The sequence below is a fragment of the Apis laboriosa genome, unplaced genomic scaffold (assembly GCF_014066325.1).
Source record: "Apis laboriosa isolate Shangri-la unplaced genomic scaffold, ASM1406632v1 scaffold9_cov152, whole genome shotgun sequence".
NCBI classification, from domain to species: domain Eukaryota; kingdom Metazoa; phylum Arthropoda; class Insecta; order Hymenoptera; family Apidae; genus Apis; species Apis laboriosa.
Window position 1 is genome coordinate 6,191,166 of NW_025224966.1, and position 27,351 is coordinate 6,218,516.

The following is a 27,351-nucleotide window of genomic DNA, read 5'->3' on the forward strand; positions in this document are numbered from 1 at the left end:
GAGCCAAACGATGATGAAGCGCGGGAGCGAAACACGCGCGACACACGTGGCCAATGGGCGCGGAGGCGAAAGGTAATTAATCTAAAGGGTATGAAACTGGCCAGCCACCGAACACCAGGCGGACGTGACAAATTGGCTGCGCGGTCCCCTTCATCGCCCCGTATACCCTAACGATTCGAATGCGCGAGGCTTACGACCTCTCTGGCGACCGCGCCACCGGAACTTCGACCCGCGAAACACCCCCGTTGACAACCTTTGTTACCGATATGTCCGCGGTTTCGTCCGTGCTCGTCCGCCCGTGGCTCGTTTCCAAACCCAATTATCCCTGTTCATCGAGTTGGAGGTGGAGAAAAAGGGGATATCCGATGTTTGGAGGATTATTTGGATTCTAGGGATTTTTTTAGATAATCGAGATAAGAAAGGAATTGAGATTTTCTTTTTTTTTTTTTCGATGCCTGGTATTGGATCGAATCCGTTGATGGAATTGTTTTAGTGAGATATGGAAAAATGTCAAATTTATAGGAAGAGTAAGATAATCGATCCTATTCGTTCTATGTATTTCAATATTGTAAATTTTCTATTAACGAGATCGATGATGATCTAATCTAACATTCGATTCTGGGAATCGAACGCGCTTCGTTGCTCGATTTATCGATACAGAGAATGTTAGTAGACGATCTGCTTGCACGTTGTCAGACGAAAGTGAACGAGTATGATCGTAAAACTTGTGCAGTATTGTAAAAAAAGAAAATTTGAATCAGACGGATAGAAGGGTCGCAAACCACCCTCGAGAAATTCGAGAAATTTATCCGCGTACAGGCGACCGTGGAAGCAGGTGAAGAATCGACTCAGTTTGAAAGTTATGTTTGCAAAGTAATCCCTCTATCAAAATATTTTGTCGCGTCAGAGGCAACATATCGTGAACTTATCTACGACATGTCTCTGTAGAATTTTTTTCTACAAATTCGAAGGTTATAGGAGTTGAATATATCGTGAGTTGCATTGATTGTAAAAAAAAAAAAGTAGGAAAGAAAGTGTAAAGGAAACGTAAATTTTGGAAACTAATTAATAGTTAACATCTACTCATAAATATCTATGTTATTGAGTTAAAATTTACTTAATATTTGTATCACTTCATCGTTGATAAAACAAGATCAAGTACCAAGAATTTCAAACCAAGAAACGTAATTGCCTTTGGCTTCAATCCACGTTCCAGGAAACATTCATAAAATCCAGAGGAAATCGCATTGTAACCGAGATATTAAACGAAATAAACAAGATCCTTTCGATGCAAAGAACAATTGTTGAATTCCAAGTAACTTTCCATTCAACGGATTCAACGCTCTTTGCTTTCGAGAGAATCGATTCCAATTCGAATTCACGTTAATAAGAGCGTTAATCGAATCCTCGATTCTTCTTTCTGTTTCGCGGTTAACATCTTTTTCGTTTTCATCGCGATGAAACTGAAGGAATGATACAAAGTATCGCGAAAAGCCGAATGACGACGATACTCGTACGATTGTTGGATCTCCTTAGCTCCCGAGGTTCGCTCGTTTCGTGCGCGGAGATTATGCAAATCTCCGTGGAAATCCGGTCGAGAAGCGGACGAGAAGAGGAGATGAAGGGGGTGGCGCAACTGAGGATAGCTTTGCAGCACTGTCTTTGATAAGATCGTGCGTCTGTCTGTTCTTAGTTGACTCGGATCTGCTACTGTTTCCGGAAATTACAACGGCTGAGAAGTCGAGGAGAGTCTATTCAATGAAATTTGTATTTTAACCGTTCCACGTTAATTTGTCTCTTGATATCTTGGATTTGCACAGATGACGGATCGATTTGTTTGGGGGAGATCGTGAAACAATAGTGTATAAAGTAGTTGCTTTTGTGGAAAGTTAATGCGATACGATATTTAATAGGATTAGTTAAAATTAATTAGTGTAATTAAATTTTATAATTTTTTACATTTCGTTATGATAGATTAAGATGTTTCGATTTAGTGAAATTTGTATCTTCATTGATAAAACATTTCCAGATATTTGCGAGAAATGTGTGTATCGACTATTTTAAATTTACGTGTTAATTTAATGTTAATTTATACAATTAATATTAGTAGACACTTGTAATAACTGGTAATTAATAAAGTTCCAATTTTTCGCACAAGTTATAAGCACAGAATACTGCTTAATTTAATTTTGACAATATTAATAATATTTTTTAGATTAAACTTAATAAAAAAATTTATATTATACTTTGAAATCAAATTACAAATGAAGTTTCGAATTTTCATATAAAAAAACGTGAACAGAAACTAAAAATTTTGTGCATAAAAACCGCTCAGAAAATAGAGGAAACTATGCCGTTGAACGCACATTTTGTTTTATCCCGATATCTCAATTGGTTGCTGAGATATAAGGAGTCAAAGTTATCCGGAGCGCTTAAGACGGTGCAGAAGATTATGAATGGGAGCGCGACCCAGTGACCTACATTTCTTCCTGGAAATGCGTACTATTTCCAGGAATCGCGTCTGTCGCTTGTCTGCAGTTTGGGATAGGTCAGTGAGAGCGGGCGCGAGCGAGAGGTCCGAGCGAGCAACAAGGACGGAGATAGTAAACGATTAAAAAATTACCATTCTCTTTACACGACGATATCTCGGGAACCGGAAGTCGTATCGGGATGAATCAAAAACCATTTCAAAGGGTAAAATTCAGCGCTTCTAACGATCGTTCATCCATCGATCCAGGACCATTATCTTCGGAGTTATAGCGATTTAAAATTTTTCTAATTTTTAATAGAGCTCGATCGAATTTCAAGCCCGAGCCCGTGTAAAAACCCACAGTCCAGCAATCACGATCTACGATTTCAATTTCCCGAACCACGAACAAATTTCCAAACGACAAAATCCACGAGCGAACGTGACACTCGGAGCGAAATTTCGTACAGGCGTTTCGTATCGATCGGTCCAGTGTGGGGAGCGTAACATTTTTAAAAAATGATCGGCTCCACTAGTCGACGCAAGTGGCGCAACAGTGGCGCGCGATCATACGCAGAAAACAATGATGAACGCGTACAGAAACGTGGCGCACACGTTCACCTCTGACTCGATTTATCACGGGGGTGAATGGAGTCTCGACTTAGTTATTCGTAATTACTCGCCTCACGATGAACTGCTTCTGTTTACTCAGAAATAGACATCGGATGGAGAAGTTTATTGGAACGCGATTCACATCACGGGACACGACGAATGCTGCTTTTAATATCCGTATCGCGTCCACGAACGCTTCCTTGCTTTTCACATTTTCATACATGCCTTGTATCTCGCCCAGGAGGAAAGTTTGTTACATTTGTCGAGAATCATTCTCTCGCAACGATATCATATATGTAAATTTGAAAGCGTGAAACTTTTCGGAGATAATAGAAGTTCCGTCAGTTATTTTGAAATAATACTACGCTACGTTGAAATGTAGATTATTGTACGCAGAGACCAAGGATTCGTTTATTTAAAGAAAATTTATTTATTTATAATTTAATGGCTTTAATTTAATTAACCATCGATCAAAATTTCTGTTCCTGAATTTTTTTTCTAAAACACGAGGTACAATCCTTGTTTATTTTACACACATACATGAGTTTGTTTTTGTGGTACTTGTGGTTCGACCTGTCGAGATACATGAACCGTATTGAAATTATTATTAGCTAATTAAACTTTAGAATTAGATTAGAGTATCTTTGCCATCTAGAGAGCAAATTTGAAGCTCTCCTAGCTTTATAGCAATTGCTTCATTATCATATCATTGTTAAATCATAACACGCTTAATTGATCTCCATTAGTATCGAATTAAATATTTAATATTTGTTTCATTCAAGCCGAAAATTCTTCGTTCTTCGCATAAAATTTCTACGAATTTCTCGTTAAAAATATATTATTCGTCGTTCACGATACATCACTCATATTTTTCGTGAAATTTTAACATTCATCGATGTTATAAAAAAAGATAAAAGGAGATCAAAGAATACTAACTCACGCGTATCAATCAAACTTATTTTCACTTTCTTCACACGTGATATTAATCATAACCGGTTCGAAGCGTGGATCAATTAAAATTTAATACATCCATATAATTTATCAAAGTAAAATTGGAAGGAAATCGAGAGGAGATCGTAATTAGGGGACCGTATTCCAATTAATCCTTAAAGCAAACCTTCGGAGAACAGGAATGAAGATGAACGACCGGTTGGCCATCCGTTAAACGATCGCAATCAACGGTGCAATATACGAACGTAATACGAATATTGCAGAGAGAATATTATAGAGTCATGGCTAGTGTAGGTCAGATCTTCATCCACCTCTTTCTAACATCCGTTTCGATCCTTTTCCAAGAATGATCCTCACCCTTCGATACAATACCATCCCTGGATTAATTTATAAACCGTTCGATTCTTGTTAGGTAAATTCCATTCATTTGGAAATTTACAATCCCAATAATCCCAATAAAAAATTAGATTAATTTTATCTCATGATATTGGAATCACAGATAGTAAATAAAAATGGAAAATGATAAAAGATTATTCATAATATTTTAAAAAAGTTATTTTTTATGAAATCAAACTTAAATTTCCATTGTTTTGATCAATATCAAACTGAAACGTTCTTGTTCTCAAAAATATATATCGCATATGTATAGATTTTCAAATTTGTATATAAGGAATATTGTAAAAAAATATTCTTCAAAAATCTCAAACAGGAAACACGAAAAAGGAAAGAGAATTTGAAACGCAGAACTAGATAGATGGAACAAGATCCTATTACACGAATTACAAGTAATTCAAACCATGAGATAATTCTCCGACAATCTGATCGTAGCCAAGAATCTCGGTCCATCGACGTTACAATACGCGTGGCACATTGTAATCTATGAGCCAGACACCGTCTAAGCGACCGCCAGCAATGATGATATCAAATGTGATTGACGCGTTGGCTGTTACACAATCTCAATCCCGTTACGTGGCATGCTATCATCGTCATTGCGTAAGCATCATTAGAGTGAGCGTGTATATACCTCTGGAATTCTGGAACAAGTTGCACGCGATTAACCTGTTTCCACGAGGAATGAGTATAAAAAAGAGAGAGAGAGAGAGAGAGAGAGAGAGAGAGAGAGAGAGAGAGAGAGAGAAAGAAGAAGAAAATACGAAAGATGACGTGGTTGAAAACAAATTTGAAATATTTTGATAATATTGAAGGCCATTTAAACTTGATTTTTGATTTTTTGACTTGGTAAAAGAAAAGAGCAAAGGAAGCCAATATATTTTTAATACTATGATAGAAATCGATAGAAAGAGAGAGAGAAAGAAGAAGAAAATATAATACGAAAGACGTGGTTGAAAAGAGTTTGAAATATTTTGATAATATTGAAAGCCATTTAAACTTGATTTTTGATTTTTTGACTTGGTAAAAGAAAAGAATAAAGGAAGCCAATATATTTTTAATATTATAGCCAGCTATGTCGACAGAAATCGATAGAAAGAGAGAGAGAAAGAAGAAGAAAATATAATACGAAAGATATGGTTGAAAAGAGTTTGAAATATTTTGATAATATTGAATAGCCACTTAAACTTGATTTTCGATTTTTTGAAGTAAAAGAGTAAAGGAAACCAATATATTTCTAATATTATGTCGATAGAATTCGATAGAAAGAGAAAGAGAAAGAGAAAGAAGAAGAAAATATAATACGAAAGACGTGGTTGAAAAGAGTTTGAAATATTTTGATAATATTGAATAGCCATTTAAACTTGATTTTCGATTTTTTAACTCAGTAAAACAAAAAACCAATATATTTTTAATATTATGTCGATAAAAATCGATAGAAAGAGAGAGAGAGAGAGAGAAAGAAGAAGAAAATACGAAAGATGACGTGGTTGAAAAGAGTTTAAAATATTTTGATAATATTGAATAACCACTTAAACTTGATTTTCGATTTTTTGACTCGGTAAAAGAAAGGAGAAAAGGAAGCCAATGCATCTTTAATAATGTCGATAGAAATTGTTCCATTGTCCGACAAATGTAGAGAATTGGGTCTTTCGCGTTGGACGCGAAACTTCATAGAAAATTAACTTTATCAGAACGTTAAAAGGAAAATGATCGCCAGTCAGAACTTTGATCGAGCGTCTCCATTGAGAATCCCCAAGGAACGTGTTTCTTCATTCTCCTTTCATATCTATCTAAATCGATCGAATGAAATCGAGATCGCCGAAGCACTTATATATATATAACCAAGCTGAAAGCACGAGGATAAAAATTGTACGACAGATAAAAAGCTCGGATTAGATTCGGGGAGAGGTTTTTGAGCGAAATGAACGAAGAAATATTATGGAGGAAAGAGAGTAAAACACGCGATGCTCTTTCGAGCGTCATCCAGCGTTTTTTGGAATCGGACGAGCGGAAAATTAAAATAATCGCTCCTAAAACATGCGATACGAGGAATTTACAAACGAAAGATTTATTCCCACGAACGATTATACATCCACGATGCGACAGTAATAATGCGTGTTCAACTCGGATAATTCGGCCTTTACCATCATCCATTAAAGGATGGATAAATTTTGTAAAGATATATTATGCATTCCCTGAAATAATTTTGGAATTTGCGAATTTTTTATAGGTTCGAGTGATCAATTTAGGTCTGCCCCTAAAATTTATTGGATAGTAAAATATTGTGCAGATTGGAAATTTTACATTGTTATTTTCGAATAATTTAAATTTTTATATATATATATTTTTTTTTAGCAATAATATTAATTAATGACATTCAATCGATAATGGGAATTTATTATTTAATAGGTACGATGTTTCTTTGATGATTCGAAAATTCCATTTAGTCAACAGATCAACGGGCTAATAGAATCGTTAATAACGACCTATGCCACTGATAACCGCTAAAGCACGAAATTCTCAAACGAGATTGATCCAGAATCAGGAAACGTTAGTAAACAAACGGTATGGATAAATAGTGTTGGATAAGTAGTTTTGGCCGATGGAATCTACCATTCGTGGAATTTCTCATCCTTGCGTCTATTTTACACGAAATCCATTTCGATAGATATCACATGAGTACGAGTAAAAAATTTAATTTATCGAATTGTCACGAATCAAACTCAATATTCAGAATTAAATTTTTCTTTCGTTCCTTTTTATCTACTTTCAACTTTGATTTCAATTTAATATTTTTATTATTATATTTAATATCCACGGTTATCAACTTCTTCGAAAGTAATCATTTATTTCTTCGCTTAATGATGATCATTAAAATATACATGTATATTTTTTAATGAATTAACGGAGTTTAAGATTTTATATCTAGTTTTAGGAAGAAATTAAGGCAAAAGCTTTAATACGTTCCTATCACTCGTACATTTAAGAGAAAAAACAATTTCTACAATTGTCATTTAAATCATTTTCAAAAAGAAAATAACATCAAATTCTTCGAATCGAACGAGTATAACATTTCTCGCGCGCGATTCAATCGAAACTCGAAATCAAAGATTTTACGGAAACACGTTTAAAAAATGAACGTTCGTTTTTTTCGAAACTGCACGATATCCTGGTAAACGTAACGAAACGAGATTCGATCGACGCAACGTAATTATTCGCATCTCGTTAATCCGCGTCACGTCGTCGTCCTCCCGACGGATATTTCATAAATCACGAATGCTCGTGTGTGCTTTTCGACGGGGAAAAAAAGAGAGAGAGAGAGAGAGAGAAAAAGGAAAGGAAGGAAGAGGAAAAAAGTAGAGGCAAAAAGTAGACGAGGGGGAAAAAAAAAAAAAAAAATAATCGGTGATGCGCTCGTCAGCGAGCAAAGTTACTCGTCAAATGGCAGCTTCATTGTTTTACGATCTCGACGCCAGCGACGAAATTAATCGGCCGTGCTACGGTTCGGACATCGACGATTAATTTCTCGTTTTATAGCTCCCCCGATGTAGATTAATTAACTTTGAACAGCGGAGGATATTTCCGACTCCCTCCTCGAATTCGTTCCTGAACATTTCTCTCGCGAGGTTATCGTTTAGGAAATTATAGTGAATGGTTTACACATTGAACCGAATCGATCGAGAGTTTAGATCGGTGTTTCATTTCACAATCGACCGATAAAAATCTGATCTGATCTACAAAAATATTTAAGTTTCTCGTTAAAAAGTTACTTTATTGAACTATAACTAACATCGAATCCGAGATTTCTCGCATTAAACTATGAATGTTCCACTTCTTTCGTAGAGGAAAGGATCTTCCTCGAAAAATCGCCATTCACTCTGTCAAAAATTTTTCCAACCTCATCGATCGAGAGTTTAGATCGGTGTTTCATTTCACAATCGATCAGTAAAAATCTGATCTGATCTACAAAAATATTTAAGTTTCTCGTTAAAAAGTTACTCTATTGAACTATAACTAACATCGAATTCGAGCTGAGATTTCTCGTATTAAACTATGAATGTTCCACTTCTTTCGTAGAGGAAGAGATCTTCCTCGAAAAATCGCGATCCACACACGTCAAAAATTTTTCCAACCGCATCGATCGAGAGTTTAGATCGGTGTTTCATTCTACAATCGATCGATAAAAATCTGATCTGATCTACAAAAATATTTAAGTTTCTCGTTAAAAAGTTACTCTATTGAACTATAACTAACATCGAATCTGAGATTTCTCGTATTAAACTATGAATGTTCCACTTCTTTTGTAGAGGAAGAGATCTTCCTCGAAAAATCGCCATCCACACACGTCAAAAATTTTTCCACTTCATCCACGAAACATGAAACATGAAACATTTCCCCCCCGCAATATTCGGATATTTTTCGTTAAGAATGTGATCCAGTTGCGGAGATAAACTTCGAAATCTCGAAAGAACGATCCCACGAAGTCGTAAACCACGAAGACGGAGCCCCACCGTTGCAACGATACCATTTCCCTCCCTTTCGTGGTAATAGACAGATTTTCCGCTATATCTGCGCGATACGAGACGAGATTCGCGCAATAATCGGCGACACAATGACGCTTGAGCTTCCGGAACGTTCGGTATTTATTAGACGGAAGCGCGGCGCGGAGGCAGAACGACATTTATATTCATAACGAAACCGGTTCCCGCCCCTGTTCCGTACCATCGATATTTACCCTCGGCAAATATAACGTGGAAATCATTCAATCCTATTGCTCGTTCCGCATCCCTCCTTTCCAATCCTTATTTCTATTCTCGCGATCCGTGACGTTCGAGATTCTGCTCGCAGTTGTTGATTTTTTTGTATTTTTTTTTTTTACAATTGAAACAAAAACGGGCAATCGAAAGGATCGATGACATTGAGGATAATACAAATATCGATTCTTTTTATTTTTTACAGATATTTTTAATCCTTTTTTTTATCTCTTTTTTTGGGGGGGTTGATATCGTTAATCGCGTGATACAATTGTTTCTTGTATAATTACGCTTGTGAATGAACGAGAGTGTACATCGATGAAAAATTGTTGAAAATTGTTTTATAAAATTGTTCGGTTTAACGAATCGTTGGACGATTTTGGTAATTTTATTTTGTTCGTTGGTGAAGTTTTAATTTAATTTTAATCATTTATTATCGAATCGTTAATATCCAATAATATTTTCCATATTTTCTAGAAAAACTATTTGACAAACGAATCGTAAAGTTACAAACAATGACTCACACATGTAACTTTTACGCTGTACAAACGATATTTCAAATTCATCACGGCAAAGTTGCATTTTATCCAAAAAAAAAAAAAAAAAAAATCATCGCTATTTTTATGACGAACTTCGAAATATTCGTCGTTCAATTTAATAACGCTCGAGATTGCAAATAAATGTTACGAAAAAAAAAAAAGAAAAAAGATTCACAAAACGAAATAATACACGTACGTCGATTTAATATTTTAAAGATTAGATTACTAGGAAAAATATTATTTAAATTTCAATGATATGTTTTTAAAATAACATTTTAGCTCAAAAAAAAAAATAAATAAATATTCCATTCTCAAAATCGAACAATCTATTTTTTTCTTTTTAAAATTTTAAACGTAGCTTAAATTCATTCGTCTAAAAATACCTATGATCGCACAAGTGACAAGATCAAATTACAGAAGAAGAAATACTATTTAAACCCCCCTACTTGACTTCAACTAATCACACCGATATAATTGAAAACTGGGAGAAAACACAAAACGCAAACAAAACGAAACCGATGGCCGATGGCTTCCGGTGTTCCGGAATGAGGTTTTGGATCGTTTTGAATTTACATGCTCGTGATCACGTCCGCGGCGCCAATCCGCGTACCAGATTTTCCCGCGATGCGTTTATCGAAATGGAAGAGCGGCCAACGGCCGCTTGTCATTCCAACGTGTGCAACGGGGATTAATACGAGAACGCGACGAGTAATTTTCATCGGGATTTGCTAAACGTAAATCGCCGATTGAATAGAAATTATGGTCGAGCGATGACTATGCGTTCCACTTCCATGATTTTCGTTTTCCCATTGATTCCTTCATTTTTCTTTGATTATTTGTCTTCGATTTACGATTAATTTCACTCTATAATGTGTAATTCATTAACGAATTGTGCAGATTCTCTCGTTATTTATATTTTCTTTTTGGGGAAGGGAGGGAAGGAAATTCAAGAAATTTATAAATAATAACGAAAGTCGAAATTTTTAAGATTTTTCTAGTAATAATAATAATAATAATAATAATAATAATTTTCTATGTTATAGCAGATATGTTATATTGCGAGGAATAATATGCTTATAGAAACTTATAGCATATTATTCAACTATTTCAAAGTAATGTTTTATGGTAGAGAAATAATTCACGTTCAATCGGCTTAGTATACTTAATGTTCGATTATGTAAAACACCTTCTCCAGATGGTCTCCACCATTTTTACCAATGCAATCCAATAAATTTTGCCCGAGAGAAATTTCCATAGAGGCGAGATAATCAGAAAAATAATTCATTGGAAAGCTGGTAAAAGCTGGTACTTTACAATGGACAGAATCGATGGAAGATTAATACCTACAATCCATTGTTTCTAAAAAAAAAAAAAAAAAAAAAAACAGCAAGTACAGAAGAAAATAATTATTTAAATAACATAATTTTTCTGAATATTTATACAAAATTGAAATAATAATCTCTTCGAATTTCGTAATAAATTTCTAAATTTCTCTTTATAAGTGCAAATAACATCCTATTATAACACATAAACATTCCTTCATATCGAAATTTTCTCGAGTCAATCATCTTCCCCTATAAAATTTGTCAATTAAACTTTAACATCGAATAAACTAAATAAATATTATTCCTAAACTATTAATAAATTTATAATCCGATTATTACAAACTTTATACATTATCCAAATCGTCATCCTAAGACAATCGTCAAAATATTCTCGTTCGATTATTCGAGATATATCGAATTAAAGAAGGATCGTCGCGATTTCGCAAAACAAATATATCCCGCGTTTAAATGAAAGAAAAGAAAAAAAAAAAAAAAAAGAAAAAAACTCTCCTCGAGGATGCCGCCGAGCACGCCGTTTATCGGGGATCGTGAATTAAATATTCATCGGAATCGATTCGAGCCGAGGCAGAAGACACCCTTTCCCCCCCCCCCCCCTGCCCTTTGGTCCATGGGAATTGTGATACGTTTCAGGGAACGAGGCGCGTTCCTCTCCAATCCAACATGCATCTAACATTCATGAATTTATCCGATCCGCTGAACTTTTATCCGCGACGAGGCTGAAGAACGCTTACTGGCGGGAATTTCCATCGTTGCATTGGTTGTTTAATGATGCCCGTTTCAGAGGGGTAACGCGAAACTCGACCTCTCTGATCGAAGGTAGGATCGGTTTCCAACTTATTATTCCGTAGTAGTGGAATTTTAGAGGGGTTTGAAGAGGATTCTTATTGAAAGATTTTCCACACCTGGCTTTCTAGAATTCACTTCTCTGGAAGGAGAAGAAATTTTGTCCGTGTTTTCGATAGTTAATAATAGTAACATTGGACATGGTGTTCAAAGGTGTTTCGATTTATATTAGGTTGATTATTTAATGAACTGTCATAGATAATTAAATTTAATATTTATTAAATTAATGGTTAACGTGGATACTTGAATATGTAATAATTCTGTTAAATTAATTCTGATTTCTTTTCGACAAATAATTGGGAATTTCCAATACGAGTTACGGGGAATCGAATTACGGTCAATCGTGGAAAAATATTTACCTAAGAAATGACAAATCGTGATTTCTCCACGATCGAGTATTTTCAATGTTTACCAATTATAAAAGAAAATAATGAAATTTAGAATCGATGTAACGAACTCGTCAGCCAGGAATTTTGTGAAATAACAGCAGGTGTTTCGATTAGATTAGTTTTTGCCTCGCACACGCGTTCTTGCAAACTGTAACAATATTTATTTTTACACACGCGTGAATCATCCTCGGCATGAGAGGATGTGGTATTAAGTAAACGATGGAAAAAATTCGGTCAATAAAGTACACAAGAGCAGCGAATTTAAATGGAAGATCAAATCTTACTCGCCAGAAAATCCATCGAATCGAAACAGTTAAATAAAATTTACAAATTTTTCATATCATCAATATAAAAATGTTTAATTTTCGAGGTAAGTATTTTTTAATATCTCAAAATAATCTTTTCCACCCCTCTTATTTTTTAAATAATCCAGTTATAAGTAAAGAGATGAAAGATTGATGAAAATTTTACTAATTTGGAATATCAATCCAAAAATAAATTAAAAATTCTAAATTTTTTTCTTTAGCAAAATAAAAAAATACGAAATTTCTCTTTCCACGAGCTTAAGCAACAGCTTTCTCTATACGCTCACTACTAGGACCCACTAAGGACCCAGTAGTATTCTGCATGATTCTGCAATTACGAAAAATTTATGCAAGGCGTAAAGGCGACTTCGTGCGTTAAGATGGCCGCAGAAAGGATCTCAAAGGTTGAATGTCTTGCTTGCCACGGCAGTTACTTTTAATTAGAGCGCTAGGACGCTCTATCTTTGAGCGTTTAAAAGAGGGGAAAGCAGAACACCGACTTAGCAGCAATTTTTACCCATTAAGAGTCTCGCGAGACCAAGAAGAATAAGACCGAAATTTTCTTCCCCAGACTTTCTCTATTCTATCTTTTACACTATTCTACCCTTTCCTTCCCTTCATAATTATTCAAATATTCGATTCGCAATTATTCTCACAATTATCGTGGATAATTTTCCTTCTACTAGGAAGAAAAATATTTTCTTGAATCTATTGTCACGGCACAAGATTATATTATTATTCGTTTCATATTTAATTTAAATCGTAATATCGAGAACTATTTGTTTAAAAATATAACAAAATGACTATCTGCCTATTATTTATTTTTTTTTTAATTTTTATTATCTCGTTAATTAATTGGATATTAATTATCGTTTAACGATAAATAATTATTTCGATATCGATGCAATCTAAAATATTTCAATAAAATATCGCGAAATATTAATATTCATATAATTTTTCATATTAAAATAGGAAATAAATCGAAATATTTTATCACTTCGGCCAATTACTGACAATTAAAAATGTTTAATATCGAGGAATATTTTAATTAGCAGTTCAATTTGTTGTAACGATACACAGGATATTGTTAAAGAATTAATTACCACCGATACGAGGTTTAATCACTCGTTTGTACTCACCCTTCGACTGTTGCCATCTTTTGGGTTTAGGTCCGAGGCCACAGTGCCGAAAATGGTTGGCTGTAACAGAAAACGTTTTTTATCGATTATTTATGTATCATTTCAAACAAATATCACAATATCAGAATGCAATTGATTTATTAATTTATATAAAAACATTTTCATATAATTTGATTTTCTCTTCTGTCGAATCGAAAATTTTAAGTTTCACGATTTCAAATTTCATTTACATAATCGCATAATCGTTTTGTAGGCAACGCTAATGGCATCGAATAATTAGAGACATAGAAATTAATAGAAAGCAGTAGAATAAAAAATTTCTAAAAAAACATAATTTAACAATAATTTAAAACTATGGAAATTAAAATTAATTATAAAAATTAAAACAAATGACGTAAAGATTGATGTTTTGTTAACGATAGCATTGATTTTTCACATTATACAAATAACCATAGAATTAATGATTCAGCTTTATTTTTTCGTAAACTATTGAAAAAGTAATTAAACTACTATCCAATATTAATAATCGATTATCGAATAATAATAAATCAAATCAGCCTATTTCATATACTATAACGACTTCCTAACGATATAAATATTGTTAAAAATACAATCTTTCACGATTTTATTAGTTACCCCATGGTCAACATTATTAATCATCTTTTAAAAAATCCATTGACAAAATTCACGGCAGAGAAATCGAATCGATTACTCCTTACATTGAACTTCGATCGTACGAATTGTAATATTGGAATCTGGATCGAAAGAGAAGAGAAATCATTGTCTCTCTCTCTCTCTCTCTCTCTCTCGGCCAAAAATTCGGCGCAGGCGGTCAACCAACCGTTGAGCCAATGTAAGCACAGGTTTACGAGAGAAACGAAAAGAATCATCGGCGATCGATCGTGGCGAAATCGGCAATTACACCTTTCAGCTTTTAACCGGCTGAATATCGCGGTTTTTTCAATCGAACCTCTGTCAATTTCGAAATGGGAAGGGATGATTTCCCACGTGAAATCGTGCGGGACTCGTTCGGGAAAACTGCCGAAACGCGGCAGTAAAAGCTGTCGCCCCGTAAATCTGCGGAATGCCATCCAGCATGACTGCAGTCCACCCATTAACTGCCGCCCCCTCCACCCCTCTCTCACCGAGGAAATGCATTCGCCTGGTTGTATTGGGAAATAAGAGGAAGCGGGACTCTTTCTGGGGATGTATGAAAATAAAAAATAAAGAAAAACAAATATATATATATATATATATAGTACAGGGGAGAGGAGGAAACAGGGGTGTTTAGAAATTATAGCCCGGGTATAGTTTATGCGGAAAAAAGAGGCGGAGACTTGGTGATTTAGCGACGCAATCTCGCTTAATTCGACCCCTTCCTTCGCTACAAATGGAGGATGCTGGAGTAACAACTGTGCCGTTCCATTATCTGCACGATTGTTTGCGGCCCCGTTTGTTGGTTTAATTCATTGTGGCGAGTCTCGGATTCGTATGATAGATTTTTTTTTTGCTCGAATACCGAAACTCGAGGAACGGGGGTGAATAAGTTTTTGTGGAGGGATTTCGAAGATTAATAATAATCTTTTTTATAATTTTTATAATCTTCATAATATACTTAATAATCTTTAATTTTTGGGGTGAGCTTCGAATTTCTAGATAGATTTTTCGTTCGAATGTAAAATTTATAAGAGTTCGAATGTTAGATAGCGATAAGACGTAATGATGATTGAAATCGTTATAATATTTATCGATACAACGGAATATTTCGGTTTGAAAAATGTGTAAATTAGAGGAAGGTGTAAGAAAATTCTGAAAATCCAACGATCGGACGATCGAATATCGATTAAAACACGAATCGATGGGATAACAAACTGCTCGATTCGCAGAGCTCGAAATTCTTCGACAAATACACAACAATCCTGTACACATTCGTCGTTCTGTATATTATATCCCGTCGATATCGAATCTTCCAAATGAATCAACGAATGAATCGATGTGAAAAAAATGAAGAATGAACGCCACTCGAAAAATCGATAATTTCGTAAACCAGAATGGATGAAAGGATTGTCAGAAAAGGACAATGTGAGCGCTTGGAAAAATTGTATTCTGCATTAATCTCTTTGACGAATAGGAAATTGTCGATGACACGATCTCAATCTATTCGCGTTTTCCGATGTAACAGAATAATAGGATATAGGAATATACAAATATATATGATATGAATTAATCATTAGACACGCTAATTACCCATTGTCGTCGACATTATACCTTCGTGTCGTCGATCCTCTACCATATTATTTTGTCATTCAATAATAAATCACACGTAAATGCGTATCGTAAATTCCCCAATGGTTTAGAATAACACATCACCGGTAATAATCCCCGATAATTCTATTGTCTCCAATCTCAAATCAGATCATGTCGGTTGCGAATCGTTTGGATCAATAATATACACCCATTAATTGACCCATTGAATCGAATTTTCAATTTCTAATCTAATTTCTCACTTTTCTCTCCGTCGTAATCTATTACGAATCGAGAGACGAATAAAATTCGATTCATCTTACAAATTTCATCAATTTCTTTCAATCCTTGAAATAATTCTTTTGAAGGAATATTTGAAAGAAAGAAAGAAAGAAAAAAAAAGATACTTATTACGAGATATTTAAATCTGATCTGATATATGCAATCAAATATAACAACGCCCAAATCAAATATAAGGATCTGAATGAATATTCTTTTTTCAAAAAATGTTCACTGAACATTTTTTACAATTCGCCCGTATAACAACGACTCGGCATACAATGTAAAAAATAATCATTATCCTGTTTGGAATTGGTGCGACGTCCAAAAAAATAAAAGGAGCACAATATCAAGCATACAATTCGAGGCGAATCAATATTACGTGTCACATGGATAAATATAACCGCGTGTACTCCCGTGAATCGAGTTTTCAGTTATTGCGTACACGTTATAGCAACTATGAGAATTAATTAAATCTCCTAAATGCTACGCGTTTAGTATTATTTATCCCGATGTTTATATAAATTTCAAAACATGTAGCTTCTCGTATCAATGGGCTACCGTATGTTTCTTCTACACGAATTATTGTATATGAAATATGAAACCGTATCTATATGATGCGTACGCGTTCGATGTGGTCGATAAATCAGTGAAATTAAAAAGATGGTAACTGTGACGTTTTTTTTTTTTTTAGAATGAATATTTCTTTTTCACGAGTCAAATTCATTCTTCTTTCGTTTATTTTTTTTCTTTCTTTCTTTTTTTTTTTTCCTGAACAAAAAGAAAAGAATGGGCTCCTATTTGGTCGTTTATGAAAGCTTCGAACGTAATTCGTGATAATGTAGGTTGGAGAAAAATCGATGTGAAAAACATGGAGAACATAAAAACTCACTCAGAGTAATTGTTATCAGTGTGGATGTACAATAGGAAAAAGACGATTGGATAGGGGAGAAGTATTTGAAAAGTGACGAGAAGGGAGGATTGATGGAAATTTGTACGAATTTTCGTGGATATTTTTATAAAAGGATGCAAATCGAGAAAGAAGATTATATAATATAACTTTTTAAATCCAGAATTATTATTATTATTATTATTATTATTCAAGAGAAATAGAAATTAATATCTCTTAGATAAATTTCTATCATTAATTTTGCTATACGATAATATATTCATAGAAAAATTAATAAAAAAATCCACTGTGAAATTTTCTGCTTTTATCGTTTTCTGTCAGAGTGTCGTAAAAATTTCGAACGAAAGAAATTATAAAATTTTCCTTCCGTCCAGAGATACCAGTTTCTTCTGGTTCGTCCGCGATATCAAGCCAAGATTCTTGACGGCACTTTGTAATTTATGACGTAACAGGGTCAGGTACGGCACGTCGAAGGAGAAAAACAAGTCGAATCGACTCGAACATCCGCAACACGGAATCCGCGCTGAATCGTTCCCTCCTTATCTTTATCCGCTTCGGTGGATCGGTCAACAATCGCGTCCCTAATTCGAAAAAGCGACGAGAAAAAGGCTGTTCGACAAGGCTATTCTCGCGAAAAATTTTTTCACAATTTTCTCTCAGTATTGTTGAATTAATTTTTTTTTTTTTTGTTTCCTTTGAACTATCATTATTGAGATGCAAGCTAAATTTCTCTTATGAGTGATTTTATTACCTAAAATTTTTCTGCCTAATATTTTTTGATTGAATTTATTATTATTGTTATTATTGTTATTATTGTAAATTTTTAAAATTATTTAAATTATTTAAAATTTTTTAAATTATTTCATTTATCATCTTTTAAGATGAAATTCTATGTCAATAAATTATATTTTCCGTATATTATATTTTCATAAATTTTAAATGATAAAAGTTAGGTATAAATTTTCTGATAAATTAAAAAAGCTAAAAAATAAATTAATTAATGGAATAAGAGAGTTTCGTTATTTTCGATTTCTTTCTCTCAAATTCTTGAGAAATTTCGATCCATTTATTTTTGGAAATAAGAAAAGAAATATTAGATTTTTTACTATGTCGAAACGATATCGAAACGAGAAAATTTACGTGTATATACAATCGTGTAAAACACGTAAGAGATAGTTTCGTTATCAGTGTCGTGCCAATTCCGCGGAATTCTCTTTGTTCCGCGTTGAAAACCGCGTACAATGGAAACCTGTTCGTTGACAAAAATGCACAGGAAACAAATGAAAACAAATAATCGAAAATCCGTGGGAAAATTTTATTCGGCAAAAGGCGAGGTGTGCATCGCCATTTTTTTGAAAATACAAAAAAAAAAAAAAAAAAAATTAACCAAATGAACGCTTCTCGTGGAAGGAACAATGGAAAGTGGCTCTTTTCAAACTTTATCCGCCTCAAAAATGATTGACATGAGAAAATAAGTAAAAATATATATTTCCATTGAAAAATATTAGAAAAGCAAATATAATAGAATCTATAGAATAAAATTTCCCAGCAGAAACATACTAATCTTCTTCTATTGAAAATTATTTAAAAAAAAAAATCTATAAAATTTAACAAAATTAAATATTTCACGAAACTTGTTGCCTATTATTTCTTAATGTAAAATTTAAAAAATTACAATTTACAATCAAGATTGAATTTAATTTAATTCAATCTTTAGTGATCGATGTACATTAATAAAATTTATTAAAATTGGTTTCAGGATTTAAAAAATGATGCAGCGACACACGATTCTCTAAAACTTGAGCACTAAGTGGTTCTTTGAAACTGCTACCCCCTCAACGGTTGGTTGTAAATCTTTCAGCTCGTTAAGTTATTCCGTGTTCCCATTGCAAGAAGCTCTCAAGCGGGTGATTAAGAGACTCCTTTGAGAGTCCAGTAACTGATGTCCATCTTATTTACAAAGTACTCCAGGGATACAAAGTGTTCCGGAAAAAACTGTGACACGATGATCGAAAATCAGCTCGAATCAATCTTGAATCGTAAAAATCGCTTAAACATTCGAAAGAGACTTTTTTGTACTTTTTTGAAAATAATAAAAGAAATTTGGATTTAAAATATCTTCGTATTGTGAAAATTTGTAATTTTAATATCGAAATTTATGCAGCAAATGATTGAATTTTTAATCTCAAAGGTCATGGAACTTTTGAGAACGTATCTTAGAAACGTATAGATTAAGGATAGATATTGTAAAAGAAAAAGAGAGAATTTGAGAATGGTTCAGGAATCCTAAAATTCTTTTCTTCATTTTTCGAGTATAAGTAAATGGAAAGATTAAAAAAATTTTAAATCAAATTTCTCTAAAAGTAAAAATTTAATAATGGATCAATTGATATAATGTTCTCTTAATCGTTATTCAAAATGAAAAATATATTGCACGTTTATATTTGCTTTACGATATAAAAGAAGGTGAACAGGTCTAGCTGCTGGAACATAAAATGGATAAGATATAAGAATATGATGTAAGGAGAAAACTGATAAAAGACGTTGGCAAGCCTGAGGAAGAATTTCGCGGAATCGCTGAATCATGGCAGAAAGTTTGAAGAAAGGATATAAGAGTTAACGAGACAAAAAGGGGTACAAAAAGGTAGGTAGGTAGAGCGAGCTACAAACGTGAGAAAAATGAAAATCCGATACTCGTTCACCGCTTCGTGATCTCGATGACAAGATCGAAAGGAATAAAATTCTAAAACAGTTGAAAGACGTAAAAGAGGGAAACAAAGAGAGATTTAGATAACGAAATAATTACATTTATATTTTTAATAAGAATAAGAAAACTTGAATGAGCAAATGTACGATAATAATTCTGTAAAAATTTTTATTCTCATTTCGATGAATGTTTAATAAAAATAGAATTTATATCAAAAAAAAAAAAATGTAAAAAATAGAAAAGAAATATTTCCATATTCCCTTTAAAAAGATCGAATTAAAATTTATTTGAATCGTTTCACCGCTTATCGATCGTTATTTGCCAAAAAAAATGAAGAGCGCTGTTAAAAGTAATCCACTCGCAATCAAGTTCCCAATATCCAAGTCGATTATCGCGAGCAGATCGTCCAATTAAGGGAACATGCGAACAGCCGACGTGGAAACGATCGATAATCGTGAGCGTGAAAAATCCATCTTCGAAGTTTGCGAGGGAAGCCTGTAAACGTTACAGAAATTGGGTTTGAAGGGAGACAAAAAACTTCGTGGACGATCGATGAGCGTAAAAAACTTACTGTTGAAATTTCTCTAAGAAACATGTAGATTGGACCATCCACCAATGTTGCAAAGAGAGAGAGAGAGAGAGAGAAAACAGTTGAAGAAAGAAAATAAAAGAAAACAACAATGAAAGGAAGAAGGAAAACGATCCACCAGAGTTGCAAAAGTGTTTGAAGGGAACTAAAAAAAAAAAAGAAAAAGAGAGAGAAAATAAAGAAAATGACAATAGAAAGAAATAAAAGGAAAAAAGAAGAAAAAAGAAAAGGAGAGGAAAAGGATCTGGAAACAAACGTTGATCCATTGCGGTGAGTGGTGTCGTCGCCAGAATTTCTGAAGGAATTATCAGGACACTCGGAGAATAACGATGATTCCAACGCAGTTAGGGAGTGATTTCGTAGACATCGTCCAAACGGGCCTCATTACGAGGGCGAAATGTTGGAGAACAATCGTGAAACGATCGAGATGATCGAGAACAATTCGTGCTCCTCGTGAAAATAACAAGAAGCAACGATCGAGTGACTTCTTTAATTTATGGTGGCACGATTCGTTCGAACAGTTTCATACGAAATTGCGAGTTTATCATTCTGTCACGTAATTTTATAAGTATTTTCTTCTATATACTATACATATACTTATAATATAAGTGAAAAAGTGGGAAATTTCGTGAAATAAAGAGAAAATATGAAAAATCTGTCTATTTTCAATCTCTAAAGAAATCATCAGGATTTGTGTTCGTCGATAGAGATTTAAATTTAATTTTTTAACGAAAAAAAAAAAAAAAAGAAAAAAGACCAAACAAATAGAATAAAAGTAAAATAACCACTTGTGAAACAATCAGAATTTTGACTCGTGTTCCGAGCGAAGTTCCATCGGACGAATAAACATGCAATTAAACTGCAACGTTTTAAAATAATTCAATTTTACAGGGAACCGAGATAATTGAACTGTGCGAATTCGATTAACATTATTTTCCTTCCCAAAAAATGTAATATCGAAAGGCGAGAAAAAAAAATGAATTTCTTTATATATATATATATATATATATATATATAATAAAAAAAAATGAATTTCTTTTTTTTTTATATATATATATATTCATTTTTCCGGGTAATAAAATTTATCATGTTTTTCGCGAAAGTGCCGCTACGTGACGCGGTAATAAATTTACGAAACAAATTTTCGCCGGTCAAGAGACAAACAAATTTTTGATACTCGTGAATCCAACGATCCTTGCAAAATGGATGTTCCATCTCCATCGGTTCCCCGATATCGCGAATGTTCTTTCTTTCATTTTTTTCTTTTTTTGGTCACGAAAGAACGGCATAATAAAAAAATATAAATTAGGATGTTGTTGCGTGTCGAGCATTACGAGCAAAATAGAGCGTAATTTCAAAACGAGAACGATAATAAAACGAGATTTACAACTGATTAAGTAATAAAATTACCCGTTTCACACGACAGAACGAAGTTGAACAAAGTCGATAATTTCACTCGCGCGGAATAATGATATGTCTAGTGAAAATTAACATTTTGTTAATACCGCAACTTTTGCTGCATGATGCAAATTACCTCGTGTTACGGCTTCCCGTTATGTATATTTGCGATCTTTAATAATGAGGGGGGCGAGGAGGCACGTGTATTATATTTTCTGTTTCATCAAACGGAAACGTGGTTTTAATTAATCCTTGACAAGCGTTGTTTCGAATACCGCGTAAAAATTAAACGAAAAAGGTAACGAAAGATAAGTGTATTCGAAATTATTGAAATTGAACGAGCACATGTATCGGAATAAATTTAATTTGAAATGAAAATGAATGATGAAAAAAGTCGAGACGCTCGAGATAATGAAATTTTAAAAGATGAAATTTAATAAATATAAATAAGATTCTTCTGTTGCCTGACGTACGATTAAATCAACAATTACTTCACGGTTATTTGAATATTCAAAAATAATTCGAGGGGGGAAAAAGGGAAGTAAAACCGATTTCACAATTATTTGAAAATTAAACATTCCGAATGAAATTAAAATATTTTCTAGAATAATTCGAGCGACGTTCCACCGACTCTGATAGGCAGAATAAACACGACGAATATTGAGGCGTATTATACGACGATTTTCGAGGGGGAAAAATTATGAAAAAAATTTTCAAATTAGCCTCAATCTCATCAACGAAACGTAGAATCGCATCGAACAAACGTTTTGCTCGTCTGCTTGTAATAAAATTACAAGCAGGCTGCGAAAAAATTTCCAAACTTGTTTTAAAATTCTCATCAATCGAAATTCGAAGCAAAAATTTCTACGTCTCCAGAAACTCTTTCTCAAAATCGCAAGAACGCCCCTAGCTCACGAGCTTAATTGTAGCTTTTTCAAGCCTAAACTCGTATTCCTTCCATCCTCCCTCCTCTTTACGCGTTTCCTCTTCTCCCTTTTTTTTTTTTTTTTTTAATATTTTTATTTCATTCACGAGCTCACGTTCCACGTTCTCGTCTCGAGCAAGGAGATGTAAAAGCGGACGACCGTCAAGGAAGAACCGCGGTGAAAAATAAAACGTTGTCCTGGCAGGATAAGCCACGAGAAGAATCGTCTCTAAAGTGGAAATCCCTGGGCACGGCAATAAATCCAACCGAAGCGCTCAAAATTTGTCCCAGATGTTGCGCGACTTCTTTTTTCTTTCTCTCTTTCTCTCTCTCGTGTTCTTTTTTTAAAAGTTTCAAAGATACTCCCGAGACCTTGCATCCTCGAAACTGAGATCCAAATTGGTTATCACCCCTATTCGTACTTCACAATTTTATCCTTTTTCCCACAATTAAATATTTTTATTATTTTTATTCATAAAAGTTAGGAGAATTTATTAATAACTAATTGTAAATCTATTTACAGTACATATAAATCAATGGCGGTGTAATAATAAATTTTATTAATCATAAAAATCTTATCTTCACCAAATCTTTCTTTTTAAACTATAATAATACGAAATGAGATTAAAATAATATAAATCTTTGTTCTAACATCAAGTTACATTGCGCAGTTTCATTGTGCATGTATAGAACCTATCCTAGGAATCCTTTGTCAATTGTAACATCCTTTCGTTTCCATTCGTGGAAAAAGTCGCAAAGGAAATTCGTCGAAATTTCCCTTTTTCCTCTGAAAAAAAAAAGTTCTTCAAACGAAATTTCGATCTGCAATAACCACAAAGAGTCTGTTTCCAGGAGGAGAGGGGAAAGGGCGAAGAATACGTCGAAATCGTGATCGATTTACCAAAAGCAACCAAAGGGAGGAAAGAAGAGACAGAATCTGTGTGGGGAAAAAAGAAGAGGAGGAAGAAAAATTCTTTTAAAACTACTGCGTAATGTAAGGAAGAGCCGACGATATTTATCTGGAAAGTTATTTTCGTAATTCTGTGCAGGATTTACAATACGAGAATCCATCGAAGAAATCTTTCTCGCGAAGAAATCGTAAAGTGTTACGACGTTCTATGTATCTATTAAGCATCTCTTTGCACCTCGTGGCTCATCTCGTTCGATTATACGACGAGACTTACGATAGAAGAAGAAGAAACAGGAGGATGCTTGCATGCTTTCTGAATGAAGCTGCTATAATGGTGTAGAAAAAATGAATGAAAAGTAAAAATTAATTTATTGTGCGAAGAGAAAATAATAAAAAAAAAGTAAATAAGTAATCTACTGATTAATGATAAATAAATTGATAATTATAATTTTGATAATTATACGATCTTTGACGATAGAAAGAGAAAGAAATAAAATGAATTTATACAATGCTTTCTGAATTGAATTTGGATATTGCTATAGAAATGCTAATAGAAAGTAGAAATTCAAGAGATTAATGAAAATTAATGTGTTAAGGGATGTAAAGCTATTGATCAATGGTCATGGAAAATTTAATGGTAATAATTTTGTTGGATAGAGAATATACTTTTAATTGATTCTGCATAATTTATATTTTACTTTGACTTGATTTGATATATATATTTCTGATATTATTCACAGTGTTGATATCAAATTAAATTAATTTAACGTTAATATAAATTACATTTATAGATTATTCGAAATTAATTAAGGTCGATAGGAAAACGAAATCAATTCTAATAAATCAATTTCAATCGATCATTCTCGATAAATTCTACGTATATCTGTATAAAAATTATATGAGATGAAAAATGAAAGATAAATAAAATCTCGACATTTATAAAATATTTCTAAAAATATAAAACTTCCCAAAAATGCTAACCATCGATCTATCGTGGTCACCAATTAAATGTCTCTAATTTCAACAAACGACGCCAACTCCAAAATATCAATTTAACGTATAATAGAAGGAGGAGTGTGGATTCTCCGATCCATATGATGAACACGATGCATGGAGGCAAGCATGGAGCACCTCGAGAGCCCATATTTCGTGGCTCGTTTGATTTGCCAACCCCGTTGGGCATCGTGGAACGACGCGATAAATCTCCATGAGCCGGACGGATGTCCATTGTCGCGGCGATCGTGACGAGATTTTGGCGTCGACGCCAATATTTCGGCCAGACGCGATTCCCGCATTGTCCGCCACGTCGTCTATTAATTATTAAACTGATAACACTGATGCAGTGACGGTGATCCCTTGTTTCAGTATCGCTTTCCTAGCACGATCCCCCCTCCCCCTTATTTGGAGTGCTACGACTTGGAAAGTCGATCGCCATGACTCGGAATCGATCGAGAAGATTCTCTTCAGATGAGGATTTTTAAACGGATGGAAAATTATTGGATCAATCGAGGAAACTTCTTGGAGGAAAAGGAAATTACGAAACATTTATAACGAAACGAAATAATAATGAATCGAGTAAGAAGTTTTGTGAAAGAGATTTTTAGATATTAGTTAATTTAGTAACCGACTGTACCGTTGAAATATTATGCAATGTGCGTGGTTCGAAGATTCGTATATCGCTAGACACAAATTTCTTGAAATTATTACGCACTTCCACGGAAATAGAAAAGTTATTCCACTTGAATGAAATTGGCAAAAATTTGGAGGAAAGTTAGAGTGCAATAATTTGTTCAAAAATTTACATTTTCTATTAATTTTTTAGTTTTGAAATCAGTAACAAGTATCATACGAAGTAAAATTTTCGTAATAATTTACAATCTTCTCCTTTTAATACTTTTTTTTAATTTCTTAATTTCGAGAAACGCTCGTTTTTCCAGTTTTACTCGTTTCCATTTTCTGTCACGTGTCACGCAACGATGTACTTGTCAGTGAAATCAATCTTCCGCGCAATGAATATTTTCCCTCCGCATATCCCTGGATTTATTTATTTCCCGGCGCAACAAGAGTTCCGATCGCAAATTCCATTCCGTTCCATAGTCACCGTAAATGTACACATAATACGGTGCGTAGCTTTGCATAAGGACTCCGTGGCAACCTTCTCCACCTCTTTCCGTTTCCCGTTTTACGAGCACGGCGATATTTCACCGAAAATAGATCGCATTGTGAGATCCAAGCTTTATACGGCCGGTATATTAGTCAAACACACTCGACAAAGCGCAGATAGCATCCAGTATCGAACGAATTTTACGTTCAACTTGCTTGAATCACGAAATAAGATGGACGAAACGAGCCCTTATATTCGTGGAACCTCCCTTTATATAAGTATTTTATGTATTTTATGAAACATTAATATGTACCCCTCGTATTCTTTTAAACATTGTACCAATTTCCATCTTTGCTTCTTTATTTCATATTATTCCAGAATTTCATAATAATTTCAAATTTGTAGAACAATTATTCTAAATATTTTAATTAAGGAAGAAAGGTATAAAATATCGAAACATCATCTTTGTCATCCTTGAAGAAATGCTAGATTCAATAATAACAATAATTTTCTTCTTTATTTTATTCTTTATCCCCTATTTTTAAATTTCCCCTTGTCCCCTTTCCACCACCTCTCTTGCCGATTTCATAGCAATTTATTCGGCTTAACTAAGTAATTGGCTTCGAAGAAGATGATGAAACTTCGAGTTTGTCGAATCTTTCTTTCAAGAATCTTTTTTTCTTCTTAATTAAGAAAGAGAGGGATACGTGCGTGAAAATATTAGGAACGTGATTTCAACAATTGCGTTACTACTATCTTTAAAATTCGATACCACGAGCTTCTCCCCTGAGTTGTTAAACCGTTAATGCGGTCCGATCGATTTACTTTCCCCTCCGTTCCACCGTACAAATAAGGCTTACACGTATGCGCGTGACGCGGCAATTTAGAATTCATCCCGCGCGGCCTGTGATGTCGGGCACGGTCGACTAAATTCGAGCGCTACAAAGTCGACAGTCGATCGATTCGTCGTTCCGCTCACACGCCTCCAAATAGACCAGTTTTAATCGCCTTTGGCTTCGCCGTCACTGCTTTCCACGTTTTTTTTTTTTTTTTTTTCTTTTCTTCTTCCTTTCTCTTTTCCATCGATGTAACAGAAAATCTTCGAGGCAAACGAATGTCAGAATGCTCGCATAAAGAACGATTACGATGAGCCGATGCAGCTTTCCTTGCACGATTGCATCACACGCGATATAAATAATGCTATTTTCTTTCTCTTTCTTTCTCTCGTTGTTCGTTTTTCTTTCTTCTTTGATAAATTTACGATCGGAAGGAATATTGAATTACGGAATTACATGAGATATATGGATTGAAAGTTTCACAGTGGCACGGAGAAATCGTTGTACGTTGAAATTTGTAAGTGAAATTGAATGGATTCAGTAAGAGATGAATATGTGAAAAAGACGTATGTGTAATTTATGTTTTTAAGCTGAAATATATACGTGTATATATATATCCCTTAAATCGATTTAAAATAGACAGGATCGATAAATTTAATCGGAAATGTGAGTGCAAGATTTATTGCTTGCTTTTTACATTGTACTCGTGTG

The 27,351-nt window shown here is 33.9% G+C and overlaps 1 protein-coding gene across 1 annotated transcript in view; it reads right to left on the reverse strand.

The window, feature by feature from the left end:
* LOC122719919 (mediator of RNA polymerase II transcription subunit 12-like) overlaps positions 1 to 27,351 on the reverse strand; it is a 420,913-nt gene that overhangs the window by 253,734 nt on the left and 139,828 nt on the right. The window contains exon 3 of the mRNA XM_043946182.1: positions 13,739 to 13,798. Within this exon, the coding sequence (XP_043802117.1) occupies positions 13,739 to 13,798 (60 nt within the window). The remainder of the gene's footprint in view (positions 1 to 13,738; positions 13,799 to 27,351) is intronic.